At 49.7% G+C, this 17,593-nt stretch overlaps 1 protein-coding gene and 1 long non-coding RNA gene across 11 annotated transcripts in view; one reads left to right on the top strand and one right to left on the bottom strand.

The window, feature by feature from the left end:
* The window catches only part of L3MBTL1 (L3MBTL histone methyl-lysine binding protein 1), a 32,781-nt gene extending 17,278 nt beyond the window's left edge, over positions 1-15,503 (bottom strand). For all 10 annotated transcript variants that reach the window (XM_077873216.1, XM_077873219.1, XM_077873218.1 and 7 more), the window contains exons 1-7: positions 15,416-15,503; positions 9,296-9,448; positions 8,902-9,128; positions 8,437-8,578; positions 8,034-8,184; positions 7,766-7,898; positions 7,046-7,130 (exon numbers count right to left, since the gene is read on the bottom strand). In XM_077873216.1, the coding sequence (XP_077729342.1) occupies positions 7,046-7,130; positions 7,766-7,898; positions 8,034-8,184; positions 8,437-8,578; positions 8,902-9,128; positions 9,296-9,431 (874 nt within the window). In that variant the 5' untranslated portion in view covers positions 9,432-9,448; positions 15,416-15,503. The remainder of the gene's footprint in view (positions 1-7,045; positions 7,131-7,765; positions 7,899-8,033; positions 8,185-8,436; positions 8,579-8,901; positions 9,129-9,295; positions 9,449-15,415) is intronic.
* Positions 8,913-12,552, top strand: LOC144298378 (uncharacterized). Its single transcript, XR_013365374.1, has 2 exons — positions 8,913-9,157; positions 12,422-12,552. It is a non-coding gene; the product is annotated as an uncharacterized LOC144298378 (long non-coding RNA).
* Positions 15,504-17,593: the final 2,090 nt, after the last annotated feature.

Genomic DNA, 17,593 nt, shown 5'->3' with positions numbered 1-17,593 from the left:
AGCAAATCCTGTCTACCCCACCCTCATCCCCAGGCCACTGTCAGCAAAATTTGTAGAGCGCATAACTGAGGTCACAAAATCTCAGCCACAGAGGGATCCTGTTCTCTGACAAAGCTGAATGACAAGTCCTGAGCCAGAGGACTTAATTGCAGTGCCAACCAAGCTCACGGGAGAGAAGAGGAAAAGAGAAATGAAAGAGAAAACATGGGAGGAGGAAGAAATGGAGGAGCAAGATCACAAAGAAATTAGAAACTCTTGTTTTTCAATTTTTATTCCTCTGAACACAGAGAGACATGAATATCTGTATGTGTGCCCAGCATGCCCACAGAATAGAGATGGATTCTATGGCTCTCCCAGACACACACACACACACACATACACACACACACACATGTGCACACACTACAGTCAGGGCCTACAGCCCTGGGAGTCTCCAGGTCCTGGGGAAGGGGAGACCAATTCCCCTGCAGGAACTTCAGCTTAGCTGTGATGGAGACCTGGCCTCCAGCACTGAAGAGAATCATCCTTTAAAAACTAGAATACCTGGCAACATGTAAGGTTAGGCTCATAAGGTCAGCCTGAGCAGCCACAGATAATAAAGAGGCAACTTCTTGCAAAAGTCAATTCATATCCCTTGGGTAAACAGCTCCAGCTTCTTCTAGTAATTTCTATGCCTCAATTTTGTCATCTGCAGTATGCAGACAACTTCATCTACCAGAAAGTCATTGGGAGGAGTAAATGAGATGCTGTGAGTAAAAGATCCTCACACAATGCAAAGTACTGGTCTTGTGTTTCTGGTCTTTCTAGAGCTCTAACCAAGCCTGTCTTATCTGGAGTCTTCCTCAGCCATGCTGTGGCTCACTCGGCTACTGCCCTAGATCATTCAGATGTGGAGTGATCTGTCATTCAGGAAGACGCTTTTTTCTTTGGTTGGAACCTAAGTGGCTAGAAGCATCTTCCTAGGAGCTGCCTAAGTTCCCTGGTCACTGTACTGAGAGCCTCCAGAGCCCAATCATCTGACCCGGCTGGGCCAAAGCAAGGATTTTCTTCATCCACTTATCAACCAAGCCATCAGACTCTCTCAGAAACTTACACTGAGACACACCAACCTACACCACATGACTTCCCACTATCCTCTCTCCTGAGTGAAACCTGCATCCGAGCCACGTGGCTGAGTCTACTACAAAGAAAGGTTGCCTTTTTCTAATTGGGTCTACTCAGAAAGGGCACCTTTTTACAGTATGTCCCAAGGTACAGTATAGTCTCCCTGTGGACTGATCCTTTTTTTAAAAAAATATTTTATTTATTTATTTATTCGAGAGAGAGAGAGAAAGAGAGAGAGAGGCAGAGAACAGAGGCACAGGGAGAAGCAGGCTCTATGCAGGGAACCTAATGTGGGACCCGATCCCGGGACTCCAGGATCACGCCCTGAGCCGAAGACAGACGCTCAACCACTGAGCCACCCAAGGGTTCCCCTGATCCTCTCTTGACTTCCAGAAGTGTTCCTTTGCTTATTCCTGCTTCCTTAGACTAGAAGCTCTTGGCTAGCACTTTCTTCAGCTAGCTCAAGCTGTCCCAAACCAAACTTGTAACTTTTCCACCAAAGCTTGTGGCCTTCTCGGATAGTCTATTTCAGTCTCTGGTACCAGCATCTATTCAACCAGCCACATAGGCCAGGAATTTGGGAGGGATCCTTTATGTCTCATTTTTCACCCCTAGGATCCTTCAGTCCCTGAGTCCTGCCGACCCCAACTTCTAGCTGGCTCTTGAATCTATCCCCACCTCTCCATGCTCACTGTTCATTTTGCTTTGGGCCTGGTCCAAGAGCCTCTGGACTGAACTCTCTGCCTCAGATTCAGTCTATTACCAGAATAGCTCTAAAATAAAACTGGTTTATTTCTTTGCTTTAAAGTCTAGGATGGCTTCTGATTTACAATAAAAAAATACAAAAACTCAAACACCTTTCTGCAGCATACAAAGCTCTCCATGAACTAGCCTAATCATGCATTTCCATGACCCTGTGTGCTTCTGTGCCTTTGCACATTCTAAACCCTCTGCTTCAGAGATCCTGCCCCCACCCTGTCCCATCCTCCTATCCTCTTTCATCCTTCAAGACCCAGCTCTGGCACCTAGCACAAGGTTTTACACAGAAAGATGACCACCAAATGTTAAATAAATGACTAGAAGGATGGATATACGCATGCATGGATGTATGGATGACTGAACGTATGGATGCTTGGATGCATGGATGTGTGGGTGCATGCACAGATGGAATGTCACCACATCTACTCCATGAAGCCTTCCTCGGCTACATGAGGCAGAGTTTGTTCCGTGACAGTCCTTTGCACCTACATACCTTAAACAGAACACTTACTCTACCATTGCATAATAACTACCTGTTCATATATCTCTCCCTGACACCAGACTGTGAGCTCTCTAAAGGCTAGTATTGTGTTTTGCTTGTCTGAACTCTTTTTTTTTTTTTTAAAGATTTTATTTATTCATGAGAGACACAGAGAGAGACGCAGAGACACAGGCAGAGGGAGAAACAGGCTCCACGAAGGGGGCCCGATATGGGAATCGATCCCATGATTCCGGGATCACAACCTGAGCCAAAGGCAGACGCTCAATCACTGGGCCACCCAGGCGTCCCTGAACTCTTAGATCTCAATAAAGCTGGAAAGAAAAGAAACAGAGAAAGCACACATAGTAATAAGAGAAATAAAAAAGAGGATATCTACATATCCCGCAGACTTTAAAAAGATAAGGGGAGTATTATGAACAACTTTACATCCTTCTGATACATTTCCTTCTTAATCACCCAGTTCATGCCTACGTCTGCACACTAGTGAAACTGTTCTCTTGAGACCCCAGGGCCACAGTCCAATGACTCATTCCTCAACTCTCTTGATCTCCATGTGCTACAACTCCCCTTCCAGCTGAGCATTTTCGTCTTGCTGAGCTCTCTTAGCTGGATTTTCCTCCTCTTCTCTTGTTGGCAGTGATTCTTCTTTCCCTCCCCTAAACCCAGCTACTCAGTGGTGAATCCCTGGAATGACAGTCATTCCCTCCCATTTTCTCTTTTTCTGTTCACTCTCTTAGGAAGTTCCTTCAGAAAAAAAAAAAAGGAAGTTCCTTCAGCATTGCTTCAGTCATTTAGGTAGAGATAATCTGCTAATTATTGGTTCTAGTCAGACTTTTCACTACAAGGTCTTCAGGAGAGCAGAAAATGTAAAGAGAAGAGCAGAATGCCATGGTTCGGGAATAACCAATCACAAACAGTCAGCAGGGTGCCAGCCATGTGCTGGGTCCTTTCCTACAGATATATGTCTGTCTTCACCTCTTCCGCAGCATGGCTAGCCAATTCATAATTAGTTCATTTTAAAACAGAAAACTTAATCAAGAGACCGCTATTTGTGTTCAACATATACCTTATATGGATCCATGCCTGGGAACACCAAACTCACGAGGCTGGGCTCCATAATGCTATGGTCTACTCTTTACCTGGCCTCCAGTTTCTAGTAAGTATAAATGGACCTTTCTGAAAACCTAACAGAAGCCATGGACCATCTCCCCAGGAAAATAAACAGTTCACAGAATTTTGAATGTAAATTTAGATTAGGGACCTTGATTAAGAAGGCATTTATAAGGGATCCCTGGGTGGCGCAGTGGTTTAGCGCCTGCCTTTGGCTCAGGGCGCGATCCTGGAGACCTGGGATCGAATCCCACGTCGGGCTCCCGGTGCATGGAGCCTGCTTCTCCCTCTGCCTGTGCCTCTGCCTCTCTCTCTCTCTCTCTCTCTCTGTGTGTGACTATCATAAATAAATAAAAATTTAAAAAAGAAGGAATTTATAAGAGATATACTGATTAATGACTTATATTGAATCACACACACATTGAATCACAACAATTTGCTGCCCAATTCCATATGGCACTCCTCATATTTTAATATAAAATGTGTTTCTTATATGTAATTAAAAATGGCACGGCTCTGAATAAATAGTTTTCCAAAAAAAATACATAAATGGCCAATAAGCACATGAAAAGATGCTCAACATCATTAGCCATCAGGGAAATGCAAATCAACAACCATAATGAGGGCCACCTGGGTAGCTCAGCAGTTAAGCATCTGCCTTTAGTTCTTTAGTTTAGTTTAGGTCACAATCCCAGGGTCCTGGGATTGAGTCCCACACCAGGTTCCCCACAGAAGAAAAAAGCGGAAGCAACCCATACACCCACTGATTGATAAATAAAGTGCGATAGATCCATACAATGGAATATCATTCAGCAATAAAAAGGAATGAGGTACTGATGCATGCTACAATGTGGATAAACCTTGAAAATGCTGTGCTAGGGCAGCCCTGGTGGCCCAGCGGTTTGGCGCTGCCTTCATCCCAGGGCCTGATCCTGGAGACCCAGGATCGAGTCCCACGTCGGGCTCCCTGTGTGGAGCCTGCTTCTCCCTCTGCCTGTCTCTGCCTCTCTCTCATGAATAAATAAATAAAATCTTAAAAAAAAATAAATAAAATGCTGTGCTAAGTGAAAGAAGCCAGTCACACATGGCCATGTATTATCTGATCCCATTTATGTGAAATATTCAAAATAGGCGAATCCATATCCACAAAAAATAAACCTGGGGTTGCCTAGGACTACAGGAAGATGGGTGGTCTGGAGGGAATAGGTACAGGGTTTCTTTTTGGAATGATGGAAATGTTTTAAAATTAATTGTGGTGATGGCTGCACAATTCTGTGAATACACTAAAAACCACTGAATCCTACAAGTCAAATGGGTGAATTACATGGTATATCACTTACAATTCCATAAAGCTGTTAAAAAACTGTACTTTGTAAAGATATGTAAGAATTACTAACTGCAAAAAATGGATAAAGTGGACATGATCAAAATGAAAACATTTTTCTCCTTAAAAAACACCATTTAGAAAGGAAAAAGCAAGCCATAGACTAGGGGAAAATATTTGTAACACATACAACTGACAAAGGACTTATATGCAGAATATACAAAGAATTAACAATAAGAAGATAAACAACCCAATTAAGAATGGGTAAAAATGAAAAAAAAAAAAAAAAGAATGGGTAAAATGTGGGGTGCCTGGGTGGCTCAGTTGGTTAAGCATCCGACTCTTGAATTCAGCTCAGGTCATGATCTCAGGGTCATAAGATCGAGCCCTGTATTGGGCTCTGCCCAATCTAAAGCAGGAAGTCTGCTTTAGATTCTTTCTGGCCTTCTCCCTCTGCCCCTCCCACTCTCTAAAATAAATAAATAAATCTTAAAAATAAAAAGAGAGAGAGAGAGAATGGGCAAAAATCTATGTCTAAGGTAACTATAGGGAGGCAGAACAGGATGCTTGGAGGACTGCTCTGAATCTGAAAAGGCTCTAACAAGTTGACCCTGAAGAATGCCACCACAGATACCTGATGTGGATGTGGGCAGAATGAGAGGTGACACAAGAATATCAGAATTGCTATTAATGACTAAATATATTGTGAAGACTTTTACCATGGTAAGAAAATAAATCCTCACACAAAGCGGTCATTGAAAAGACAAAGCAGATACATACGAGAGAGAGAGAGACAGAGAGAGAGAGAGAGAGAGAGAGAGAGAGGCTGAGTACATACGTGAGTTATACAGCTCTCTTTTTTTTTTTTTTTTTTTTTTTGGAACAGCTCTAACTCTCAAACTATTGGAACATTCCATCAGAACTAGATATGTCCTCCCTTACAACATGAACCCAGTAGCTAGCCATCCAACTGCCAAACAGAGTATAACATAAACTATAAACACAGGTTTTCCACACAGAGGACACTAAAGCAACCGTGCTACCTCCATCCCTCATGCTAGATTCTTCTGCCAAAAGACCCCAAAAACAAGTGGAAAAAAAATTAGCCATAAATGCAAATTTCTGTCAACTGATAGAGTATCTTCCCTTGAAAAAAGGAAAAAAGACAAAAGGGGGAAATATCCAGAAACCAATGCCACACCTATGTTCACAGTTGAGATGGCAAAAGGTATGAATCAAAAGATAATTGTGTACTGGTCAACAGGACCCAGCTAAAAGAATGATGGTTCATGAATCTATTTCCCTAAGTAAGACAAAGCAGTTGAGTGGTTAGACACTGTCTCCTATGAGAGCTATACTTTTGCTTCTGATGTGAGAGCCTTGGGTGAGAGACAGTAATGAAAATCTGGTTTGGTTGTGATGAGCAAAATTTCTAACAGGCACTACAGAGTTTGAAGCCCAGGACACAGACTGGGTTCCTCTGGCTGGTACTGGATCCATCAAGGCAGAATGTCCTAGGAACTCACCTCACCCTCTGGCTCTCTCTAAGATTCTTGCAACTGAGCCATGGTCCAAGAGGAATTACCAGCATGCAACTCATGCATTCATGTACTGATCAAACATTTGAGAGTCTATTCAACACTAGTCGCTGAGCTAAGCACCATGGATGCAATGATTAATAAAATAAATTGTTTTGAGGGAGGAAGATAGACATTCAACAAGCTGTTATAGAGTACCTAGATGATTACAAGTGTGATAAACGTTACTTAGCAATAGTTGACTAGAATCGAGAAGGCCTGAGGGCCAGAGCTGGCTATTGAATGGCCTCTGTTCCCTTTCTTAGAACCAAAAGGCCAGAATGGGGCCTCAAATAGCAAGGTCAGTCCAATGACCAGTACAAACTTGCTCATACCACCAAAGGGAAGCAATGCCATGTGCTACCAAAAACTTTTAATCTTTGGATTCTGAACCTGAGAGTGAGGCCTATTCACAACTGGATAACAGAGGATAAACAAATACATGATATATTTCCCCCAAATACACATATGCTAAGGCATAAACCAGAAACATTGTCTCTCTCTCATTTTCTCTCGCTCACACGCAAATTTATACTCATCTATATATGTACCATCACATACATGACCCTTACTCCCAGCCTCACACCTCCAAAAGTGTATACACACATCACATCAACATACACACACACACACACACACACACACACACATACACAGAGGCCACCATACCAGGCTGGCTGTTGTTCCACTCCTCACTTTCTGGGGTGCTAGCAGTCGGCTGTCCCTCTGGATCCTTTCCTTCTTCTTGCTTCTCCTGTAGGAAGGTGAGCCCGATTCGTGTCCTCATGGGTTGAGGTGAAGCCTCAGACTTTATTCCAGGCCCCTGCCTGGCTGTTTGGTCACATGGTGTACTGTCCCAACCAAGTGGAATTCCTTCTAGGCTACCAGCAGGAACACAGCTCCAGCAGACAACCTCCTACCACGTGGGTGCAAACTCACATGAGCATACAGCCCCTAGTTACACGGTCTGACTGTAATCCTCCTCATTCCTCAGACCTGCTGTGTGTTGATTTTACTTGCCCACTGGAACTTTCATGCTCTGCCTCTTCCAGCTTCTCTGCAACAGTCTCTGCCTCTGGCCTCGTGACTGGATCCAGTGATGGAGCTTTCCATCTGCCTACACATCTACTTGGGTACTGGTTTATGTGAATGTGACTTAGCCCTGACACTAGACAGAGATGGGAGCCCCAGAAAAGCAAAAGGGTGATTTAATCATTTTCCTCTAACCAAGTACAGGACCTGGATCAAAACGGGACCCTAAAATACGATGACTGACTCATCATGTATCTCCTCTTGCCTGGCCCTACCACCTGGATTAATGGAGAGGACAGTGGGCATTGGCATGTAGCCTCTAGCCTCCCCTTCCCCTCCCCACTGCCCTCTTCCTACCAGGGCCTCAGGCTCTGACTCCTCCTCTGATGGGCTGTGGTATTCCCTGCGCTTCCTCTTCTTCATGGGTTTGAGAAGCTCAGAAGTGCTGGTGCAGGAGTTCTGGCCTGAGGAGTTCTCCACGATGACTGACCTGAGGGACAGAAGGCCTGAGAGAAAGAACCTCCCACCCTGCACCACCCAGTCCCTCTCCTGAGCCCTGAGCAGGAATGGTGAATGCCCCCCCACCCCAAGGCAGAGCAAGCAGGGTTGCAATCCGCCCCCTCACCGCTCTTGGAACAGCTGGGGGCAGTCATCTTTGGAGGAAGCAGGATCTGGACCTGCACTTTGCTGAGGTCCACACTCCTGGCACTGACAGGTGCCATCCTCTTCCGGGGGGTTCTGCGGAGGGTCTTCTGGAGGATCCTGGGGGAGGTCCGCTGTGGGGGCCAGAGGGGCCTCAGGCCTCGCAGCCACACAGCCGCGCCCAGGCTCCGCCCCCCTCGGGCTCCCCTGGACGGGCGCCCCCACGGCCTTCTCCCCTCAGGACAGTCCCGGGTGGACCTGCAGAACCCAGGCCAGCCACCCCATCCTCCCCTCCCCAACACGCCCCCCGCCCGTGAAGACCCCCCAGGGAGCTCCGGCCCGCCGCACCCGGGCAGGGCCCCAGCCTGGGGCCTGGAGGGTCCTACCCGGCGGCTGGGTGCCCGCATCGCCACCTCCCGCCGGGGCCTCGCGGTCTTCACAGTCGGCCACACCTTCCGGCCGCAGCTCGGGGCTCGGGGGCTGCTCCGCTCCCACCATGTTCAGCGGCGCGTACTCGCTTATCCGGAACTGGAGCGTGGGAGGGTCTGAGGCCGGGACTCCCGCCCCCTCCGGCCCGCCTCCGAGCGGCAGGGTCCCCGCCCGCCGCCTCACCCCGCAGGGCTCGGCTCGCGGTGCCTCGCGCAGGCCGCGCCCCCAGCAGCCCGCCAGGCTCCGAGCGCCTCCACGCAAGCCACGCGGCTCGAGTCCCTCACCCGGAGCCGCCCCCCCGCCCCGGCCCCGCCCCCCGCCGCGAGCCCCGCCCCGGCCCCGCCCCCCGCCGCGAGCCCCCGCCCCGGCCCCGCCCCCCCCGCCGCGAGCCCCGCCCCCCGCCAATCCCCGCAGACACCGACCCGCAGGCCGCTCCCAGGAGGCGGGGCCGTGGCCTCGGTCCACTCCAGGAGCCGCACGGTGGCGGCGCTGGCGCTGGCCGCAGGCTCCGCGCTCAACTGCGGCAGAACGGTGGCCGTGACAGGTAGGCTGCCGGCCACGCGCTCCGGGGCGCCCACATGGATCGGCTCCCGCGGAAAACAGGAAACATCCAGGGCACTGCTGGGCAGACCAAGGGTGGCTGAGCCGGCTGCGAACAAATAGACAGACATGGCACAGGTGAGCCTCGTGGCCCCGCCCCATGCATGTGTGTAGGCAGGTGAAAGTACGTCCTTCCCGGGATCCACACCCGCTCAGGCAGGTAGGTATGGGGATGCTCCTCCCCCCCCCCCCCCGGGGGCCCCTGGCTTGGCCCACCTGGGATGATGAAGGCGGTAGCCGGCAGGTGAGAGCCGGAACCAGGGCTGTCTCTGGCCACCAGGTGCACGTTGACCTCTCCTGTGGAGGGCCCCTTCAGTGTCCTCAGCATCTCCATTTCAGCATTCCCCTCCATCCTGGTAGGCCTACAAGCTGAACACAACCCCCACGATGATCAAGGAGGGAGGGGGCTTTGAGGAGGAGCTGGTCACCCTCATGCTGGCAACCTGCAGAGGAAACCCTCAGCCCTAAGGAAAGCAGGGTGTCTTAGGAGAATAACATGAAGTCTGGCTCCTGGCTGTAACCAGGTCACCCAGGCAAGGGCTCTTGCCAGGCCCTGCATCTCCCCCAGACTCTGGAAGATGGGCATGGGTGAGGGTGCTCTGTAAACTGTGATATACAGAACTGACTCTGGGAGTACGTCTCAGGTCAAGGTTCCATCTGGCTAGCAGTCATGGCATAGCCCAGGCTAAGTCCAAATTCCTCTCTTCTGAACCCCTACCCCAGCTCCACGAGAATCAATCTCTTCTTCCTGTGGGGGTTTAGAGCCCTCAAGTATCAGGTCGGGTTCTCTCTCACTCGTAAGGTCCATTTTCCTGGGAGGTGATCCTCTCCGATCACATTCTTTTGTTTGAGAACCCAGGTAGTGCATGACTTTTGTATAATAAAGCAAGGGCAAAAGAGGTATTGAGCAAGTAAATACATGGGGAGAAAAAGAACTAATGACATAACAAGTATAGTTAATATTTATCATTTACTTAACTCCCTAAATGTATTGGCCACTGTCCTAATGCCTTACCAGCACTGTCCAGGAGAATTTTCTGTAATGATGGGAATGTCTCATGCCTACATTGCCCAACAGAGTAGCCACTAGCCACATGTGGTTACTGAAAAGTGGCTGGTGTAAAAGAGCTGAATTTTTCAATCTTAAATTTAAATAGTCATGGTGCCCATAGTCACTGTATTGGACGGTAAAACTTAACATATATTAAAATTGGCCTGTCGGCTGCATCTTCTTTTTTTTTTAATTTTTATTTATTTATGATAGTCACACACAGAGAGAGAGAGGGGCAGAGACACAGGCAGAGGGAGAAGCAGGCTCCATGCACCGGGAGCTGGATGTGGGATTCGATCCCGGGTCTCCAGGATCGCGCCCTGGGCCAAAGGCAGGCGCTAAACCGCTGCGCCACCCAGGGATCCCTGCATCTTCAAAACACATCTCAAAGTCTGACTTCTGTCCAGCTCCTTGCTGCCATGCTAGTCCCAACTGCCATCAGCTCTCCTTGGACTTCAGAAACCACCTCCTACCTCATCAACCTTCTTCCTCTTTTGCCCCCGCCCCCAGTCTACTCTGGTAAGAGAAAGCTTAAAAAAATGTAAACCAAATCACATAATTTCCCTATCTAGATTCTTTCATAGCTGTCCACTGCCCTTGTCAAAGTGCTTTACCCTATAGAATCTGATCCCTGGGGCAGCCCGGTGGCTTAGCGGTTTAGCACCTGCCTTTGGCCCAGGGGGGGATCCTGGAGACCCGAGATCGAGTCCCATGTCAGGTTCCCTGCATGGAGCCTGCTTCTCCCTCTGCCTGTGTCTCTGTGTCTGTCTCATAAATAAATAAGTAAAATCTTAAAAAAAAAAAAAAAAAAAGAAGAATCTGTCCCCTGTCTTCCTCTTGGACTCCATTCTCCACCACTCTTCCTCTGTTCTCCACCCCCAACAAATACTAGTTTCCTTCTACTGATTAACAAACATATTCCCACCTCAGAGCCCTTGATCCTTGTTCCTCCCTCTGCTTAGAATGCTCCTCCCCAAGCTCTGGCCTGGCTGTCCACTTCTAACCCTCCACACCCTGGCTCAGTGGTCACCTCAGAAGAGGCCTTTCCTGGCCAGTCGGTTTAAAGCAGCACACCCTTCACCCACTCCACCACTGCTTATCCTACTACTGTGTTGATTTCCTTTGCATCCTTCATTATAACCAATAACAATCTTCATTTACTTAATAGAGTTTGATTGGTCATCCCCATTGAAATGGAAGTTCCATGAAGGCAAAGATTGTATCTGTCTTGTTCACTGCTATTCACTCAGTATTTGTTGGGCACACAGCAGGTGCTAAATAAATGTGTTGGATTTCAGTAATTTCAACTTAATAAAAAGCTCTGTATGTGTGATTGATACCTGGTTGCTTTAAGGTGTTAGCAATACTTGAAAATGGCTTCTGGCATACAGGTTAAAGGAAAACATGGCCTCTGCTCAAGACAGACTTAGGACAGTGTGAATCTCAGCTCCAGCACTTAACACCTCTGATGCTGAGTAAGTAGCTTACTCGACGTGAGCCTCAGTTTCCTTGTGTGTAAAATAAATGCAGTAATGATATCTACCTCAAAGCGTTCTGGTGAAGATCACATGGGAAAAACATGTGGTCTTGATAGCAGCAGGCCTTCAACAAACACCAATCTACTCCCGTTTAACAGAAATTCCAGGGGGTTTGGTAGCTTCCGGTGGGTAACGATAAAGTGGAAGCTGCTTGTTGGCAAAGTCGGCTTGGACAGGTTGCTATCTCTCCAACCCCCCTCCCTCCTGCTGGTCTTTCTTGTGCACATTTATTTTCCAGCTTTTCCTCCCTAAAATACAGAGTCCATCCTCTATATTATATATAATCAGGCAGGCAAAGGCTAAGTAGAAAACCTGATTAATGAAGGCAACACTCAAACCAAGGTGTTTCTCGTTAAAATTTTATAAAATAGAATTCCCTGAATTTCAATTCTAATTATTTTGCTTTGTTGACGTACTGACGTAAGGAACTGACGTACCACTTTAAGTTCTTTTAAATAGCCAATCTTTTTTTTTTTTAAGATTTTTTATTTATTTATTCATGAGAGACACGCAGAGAGAGAGGCAGAGACACAGGCGGAGGGAGAAGCAGGCTCCTCACAGGGATCCTGATGTGGGACTAGATCCCTAAACTGGGATCATGCCCTGAGCCAAAGGCAGACGCCCAACCATTGAGCCACCCAGGCATCCCAGAATCAATCTCTTTATTCAAAACCTTGGCAGTCACTAAGAGTGAGTGTGTGGTTACTCCTGGAAGAACTCTGTTCCTGTTTCAAAACCTCTCTCATGTTTCAGGTGTGTCCAGGAAGGCTGGCTGAGGGGACTGCCCTGCTGTGCAAGTCTGTTGCTCTTGTTTCAGCAAACACTGGAGGGCCAACGAGGTGTCAGCTCCATTCTGTGCTCTGGGAATACAGTCTCAAACAAGACAGAGTGCTCTCGTGAAGCAAATATTGGAGAAATAAGGGGTAACGTTGGGCTGGAGATGTAAATTTGAGAGCCATCGTGTAAAGCTGGCTTTTAAATCCACAGAACTGAGTATAAAGAAAAAGGCAGGAGCTTTGGAGCTCACCAAGATTTATAGGTTGGGAAGAGGAAGATCTGGTAAAAGAGCCTGCTGTCAGGTCGGAGGGGATCCAGAAGAGTCTGAGCTTCTGGAGGACACATGACGGAAGTTTTCAGGACAGTGGGACTGCTCAATGGTGTGAAATGCCACTGACAGATCAAGTCAGGTGAGGGCTGAGAGCTGACCACTGGGGCAATAAGGAGGTCCTTAGAAACCCTAACAGGAGCCACTTCTGAGGAGCTGTGGATACAAAAAAAAAAAACCGATCGGGTAGGTTCTAGAGACAGATCATGGATTAGCTCAGTATTTGTTGGGCACCTGCTATGTGCTAGGTACTATTCTAGGCAATGCAGATTTGTCAGTGAACAAAACAAATACCTCTGCCACAGACTCTATGTTCTAGCAGGGGAAACTGACAAAAAGGATTGCTCCTCGTGGAGAATGGGAGGAAGGGAAGTGGAAACGATGGGATGAGCAACTCTCTCAAGGAGTTGTGCTGTGAAGGAGGAGAGCATGGAACTGGGGGACATGTTTGGAGAGTGATGTGGCCTCACATCACTGGAAGGGGTGTGGGTGTTTGTTGGTTTGTTTTTAAATAGGAGATGGTACAGCAAGTTTTTACCTGATGAAAATGAGCCTGTGGAGAGGAAAAAAACGGACAGTGCAGGGGGAAGAGAATAATTCTAGAAGACAAGTCCTTGAATATGCAGGAGGAAAGAGGATCCAGTGCATCTGTGATGTTGGGACCCAACACATGTACTTGCGGGCTTCTGACTAGCAGCACCTACTGTTTCTGTGCTCTTCCTCCCCAGCTAGACCATGCATTCTTCTGAGGCCTATAACTGCTTTCTCTGTGATTTGAATTCACTCTTCCTCTCCTGCTGCCTCCCCTTGTGTTTCCAGCTCAAGCAGCATTTTGATAAACATTGTCTCACTTGGTACACACACAGTGGCACAACCATTCTCAAATGGCTCCCAGGCCTAAGCCAGGTCCCAGGAACCCATCCACTCCTATCCCTACAACCTGGTCACACCCTCAGAAACCCACTAATGTGTCCTCTGCGTATATTGTTCCTTTCCACATCCCATAGGTCTGCAAAAATCCTAATCATCCTCCGAGATCCACCTTGAGTGACACCTCTTCTTTGAAGCCTTCCCAGAATCCACCCCACCAAAGTTAATCATCCCCTGGGCTGTGCTCCACTCCACCACTGTCTAACTATGCATTAACTTGTCTGTCTCCCCCATGAGACCGAACAAAGCAGTTGATGTGCAAAAAGCCTGACAGAGAGGCTGCACTCAACAAATCGTCACCGTCACCAAATGAATGAATCAGAGAGCTGGGAGTAAAAAGTAGTCAACAAAATAAGAAACGATGGTTTTGAATCCATAAAAGGTCTAGCCATTCTTGCCTTTGGGATTAAAATACGATCTCCCCTGGCTGTGCTGCTCAGAGGCTAGGCGAGGAGGGGATAAAGTGGGACATCTCTGCTGCCCTGAAGGTTGTCAGCTTCCCTGGGAACTGCCCTCAGCCAGGGGAGCTGCCTCGCCCAAGTGCCCTCTCCTGGAAGCAGCCATCCTGTCAGACTAGTTGATAAGGGGAATAAAGGCCTCGCCCCCCTGGCCTCAATTTGGTGTATCTCAGCAGGGCCCTGTCGCCTCCAGAGCTTCCCTTGGGACTGGCTGAGGCCTCTGTTGGGACTACACTGGCTGTCCCAACTTCTGCCAACCACATTGCCATCTTCGCTGTCCTACAGGTGATATTCCCAAGGGCACTCCAGTAAACCTGCGCCCACATCTCCCTCTGGGAGTCTGGTTCCAGGGAACCTGACCTAAAACAGCCATTGGGTCCCGGGCCCAGCGCGGCTGTCGGGCACATAGCACTTGCTCAGTAAATATTTGTTGAATGAGCGTGTCCCCGTTTATCTTCTCGTCGTCTCTCCGCTAAGGTTCCTCCCAGCTGCTTGCCGCTCAAGGCCTCGAATACAGCAGACGCTCACCCAAAGCCCTGGCTCTCGGTGTCGGGGGTGGGGGGCTGGCGCCCCGGCACCTCCCCGCCCCGAGCGCACCCCAACACACGCAGACGCCCAGCGCCACGGAGCGCCACAAACTTGGGGCCTGCCCCCCGCGGCGGCGGCCGGGCGGCGGGAGCGGGCGGGCCGGCTCCGGGGTCGGCGCCCTCCGGGGACCAGCACCCAGGGCGGCGGGCGCGGCGCCCACGGGCCCGTCGGCTCCGCGCAACGGTTACTTTTTAAAAAGCCCAAAATGGCGGAATTCTTTTTATTCTTTCTCTTTGTGGCAAAATAGTAATAATCCCATTTCCCGTTACAAAAATCGGAAATCAACGCTAAGAAAAAGAAAGTTTGCCAAATGACCCATTTCCCAAGAAACCCCGAAGCCCGCCCTCTACACCCTCCGTCGTATTAATGAAAAACTCTTAATTGACTGCATTTCGCTACCAGCAGAGCCGCCGCCTCCCCCGCCCGCGGTCGCCCCCGCAGCCCCCGCCCCCCGCCCGCGCCCCTCCGCGGACCCCCTCCGCCCCGCTCCCCGCGCCCCCTCCCCAGCCCGCGCCCCCCGCCGGCGGCGCTCGCCACGGGCCGCGCACCGGGCACCGCGCACCGCGCACCGGGCACCAGGCGCGGGCGGCGGGCGGCGGGCGGCGGGCGGCGGGCGGGCGGGCGGCCTTCCGCACCCCGGGCCGATCCCCGCCGCGGACTCCCTACCTGCGAGGCCCGCCCGCGGCCGCCCGGCGCCGAGCTGCCTCCCGAGCCCCGAGCCCCGCGCGCCGCGCGCCTGCGCGCACAGGGGGCGGGCCCGTCTCCCTGCAGGACGCGGGGCGCCGAGCGCGCGCCGAGCCGGGTCGCGGGGCGCGGGCCGGGCCGCGGGGGCCCGGGGGCTTCTCCCCCTGCAGCCGGGCCGCTGCGCGGGCGAGGCGGGTGGAGATGCATCCACGGCCTGCAGCGCGCAGCGGGGCGCGGGACCCGCCGAGCCGGAGGGAGCGCCCGCTGGGCCCCCGCTGCGTGCTCAGTGACAAAAGAGGGGGCCGCGCTCCCGCACGCACAGCGGCCGGGTCGCCTTCCCGCGGCGCCGCCACACCCCCCGCCCCCCGAGAAGGGGCTCCGATCCCGACCCCACCAGGCGTAAGGGGCAGCATTAGCCGCGCCTGCGTTTAGACGACCCTAGGGCACGGCTGCTGGGGTGACCCGGACATCACCGTATCCTCCTGGCGCTCCCATTTCTCCATTTGTAAAGACTTGCCTACTTCGTGGCACACGGTTCTCGTGTTGCCCTGAGCAAGTCACTGCTTCTCTGCGCTTCAGTCATTTCTCTGTTGCTGGTTCTTACAGCACAAAATACCTATTTACAAACATCACAAGCTGTAGCTTCACATAGATTTGTGTAATTGGAGAGGTTGAAAGACTGCAAGCTCCAAGAGTTTCTGTATCCTTAGTGCCTAGCTGGACACTGAGTGGGTGCTCAATAAATACCTGCTAATAATATCTTGCATGTGGATGAAAACAGGGCAACTCTTAGTATAGCTTAGACCCGAGGGCCCACCCCCTCCACCCGCACGAAAAGATTTAACCTAATCCCTTATTTTAACGGAAAAGGACACTGAGGTCCATTTGACCTAAGGTCATGGCCACGGGTCAGACCTCCAGGCTTCCGACTTCCAGTTCAGATGAAAAAAGGATTCCTAATTAATTGCAGGCAAATTCCCCCAAATTCTGATTGTCAGGTTTAAATTTATGCAGACTTTATTCTGGTTGCCACGCCAACGCATTACATGTGTTCTTCCTTGCTGCAATGTCAATTTTTAATCACGTCTCATATTATTGGGAACAGAACTGCATCAGTTGAGGACGCTGGTTGCCATAACAATGGAAGTCTCTTTATACACACCGATACACACACAACCATCCACTCTTTTTTTTCTCTCCTCTCTACCCAGACTGCTTGTTCTAGATTTTCCAAAAGGTTTATTTTAGGTATTCGGATTACAAGAAAGTGATGAAACTACACAAACACATGGCTTCTCAATTACAAATGCATCTTGCAGACAGTGATTCAGACAGACAAGTGGAATCTGAGCTAGCAGGATGTAGGAACCAACCAACATGAGTTGCTGAGACAGGATTGTTCTGCCGGTTAACAGTATGAACAGGTGGTCCTGATACTTTCGATGGTCTTGCTTGCCTGACGGGGACGTCAGGGATGGAGAGCTCCTCCCAAGCTGGTGTTTTCTGGGGGAAGTTGTCTCTCTCATAGCCAGCATTTGTTCTGCTGCTCCAGTATGCTCTCAGGAGCATGGGAGCAAGTCCAGTTCTTCCCTCTGGTGACAGACCCCTCTTGTGCAACTCAATAGCTCTCAGTTGTCTTCTCCAAGTTAATCTTCTACCTGAGTGGGCCTAAATTTGAAATGTTAATAGAAGCGCTGGGAAAACTGTTTTAAGCAGCCCACACCTATTTTTACAGAATTTAATTCACCATTGGGGCAGTCTATGTATTTTAGGAAAATCATAAAATGTGCCCTTTGTGTTCAGTGTGGAAACACTTCTGGTTCCAACATGACAGATTTTACTAATAGGGAGCCCCTTCTAGCATAAACACCCCCAAAATCCTGTGTAAAATATTACAAGAAAAAAGCAAGCAAAGGAAGAAGAGTAAAGTCATGTCTGAATTTGCAAGAAAAGGTAACCAGCAGGAGTCAGAAACAAAAAGAGGGAAACAGAGCAATAGGGAGGGAGGTGGCCTAGTGTCTGGCTTGTCCTGAAGTGGTCATAGGGACTTGGGTTTCATCGCACACTTAATGGCAGGAGATGGGATCTTAAGTCCAGTTGATACTGTGAATAGAAACTGAAACCAGTATAGACTGGACACCTCCAGGTGTGGGCTCCATA

The sequence above is a fragment of the Canis aureus genome, chromosome 26 (genome assembly GCF_053574225.1).
Source record: "Canis aureus isolate CA01 chromosome 26, VMU_Caureus_v.1.0, whole genome shotgun sequence".
NCBI classification, from domain to species: domain Eukaryota; kingdom Metazoa; phylum Chordata; class Mammalia; order Carnivora; family Canidae; genus Canis; species Canis aureus.
This window is presented reverse-complemented; position numbering and strand designations above follow the sequence as displayed.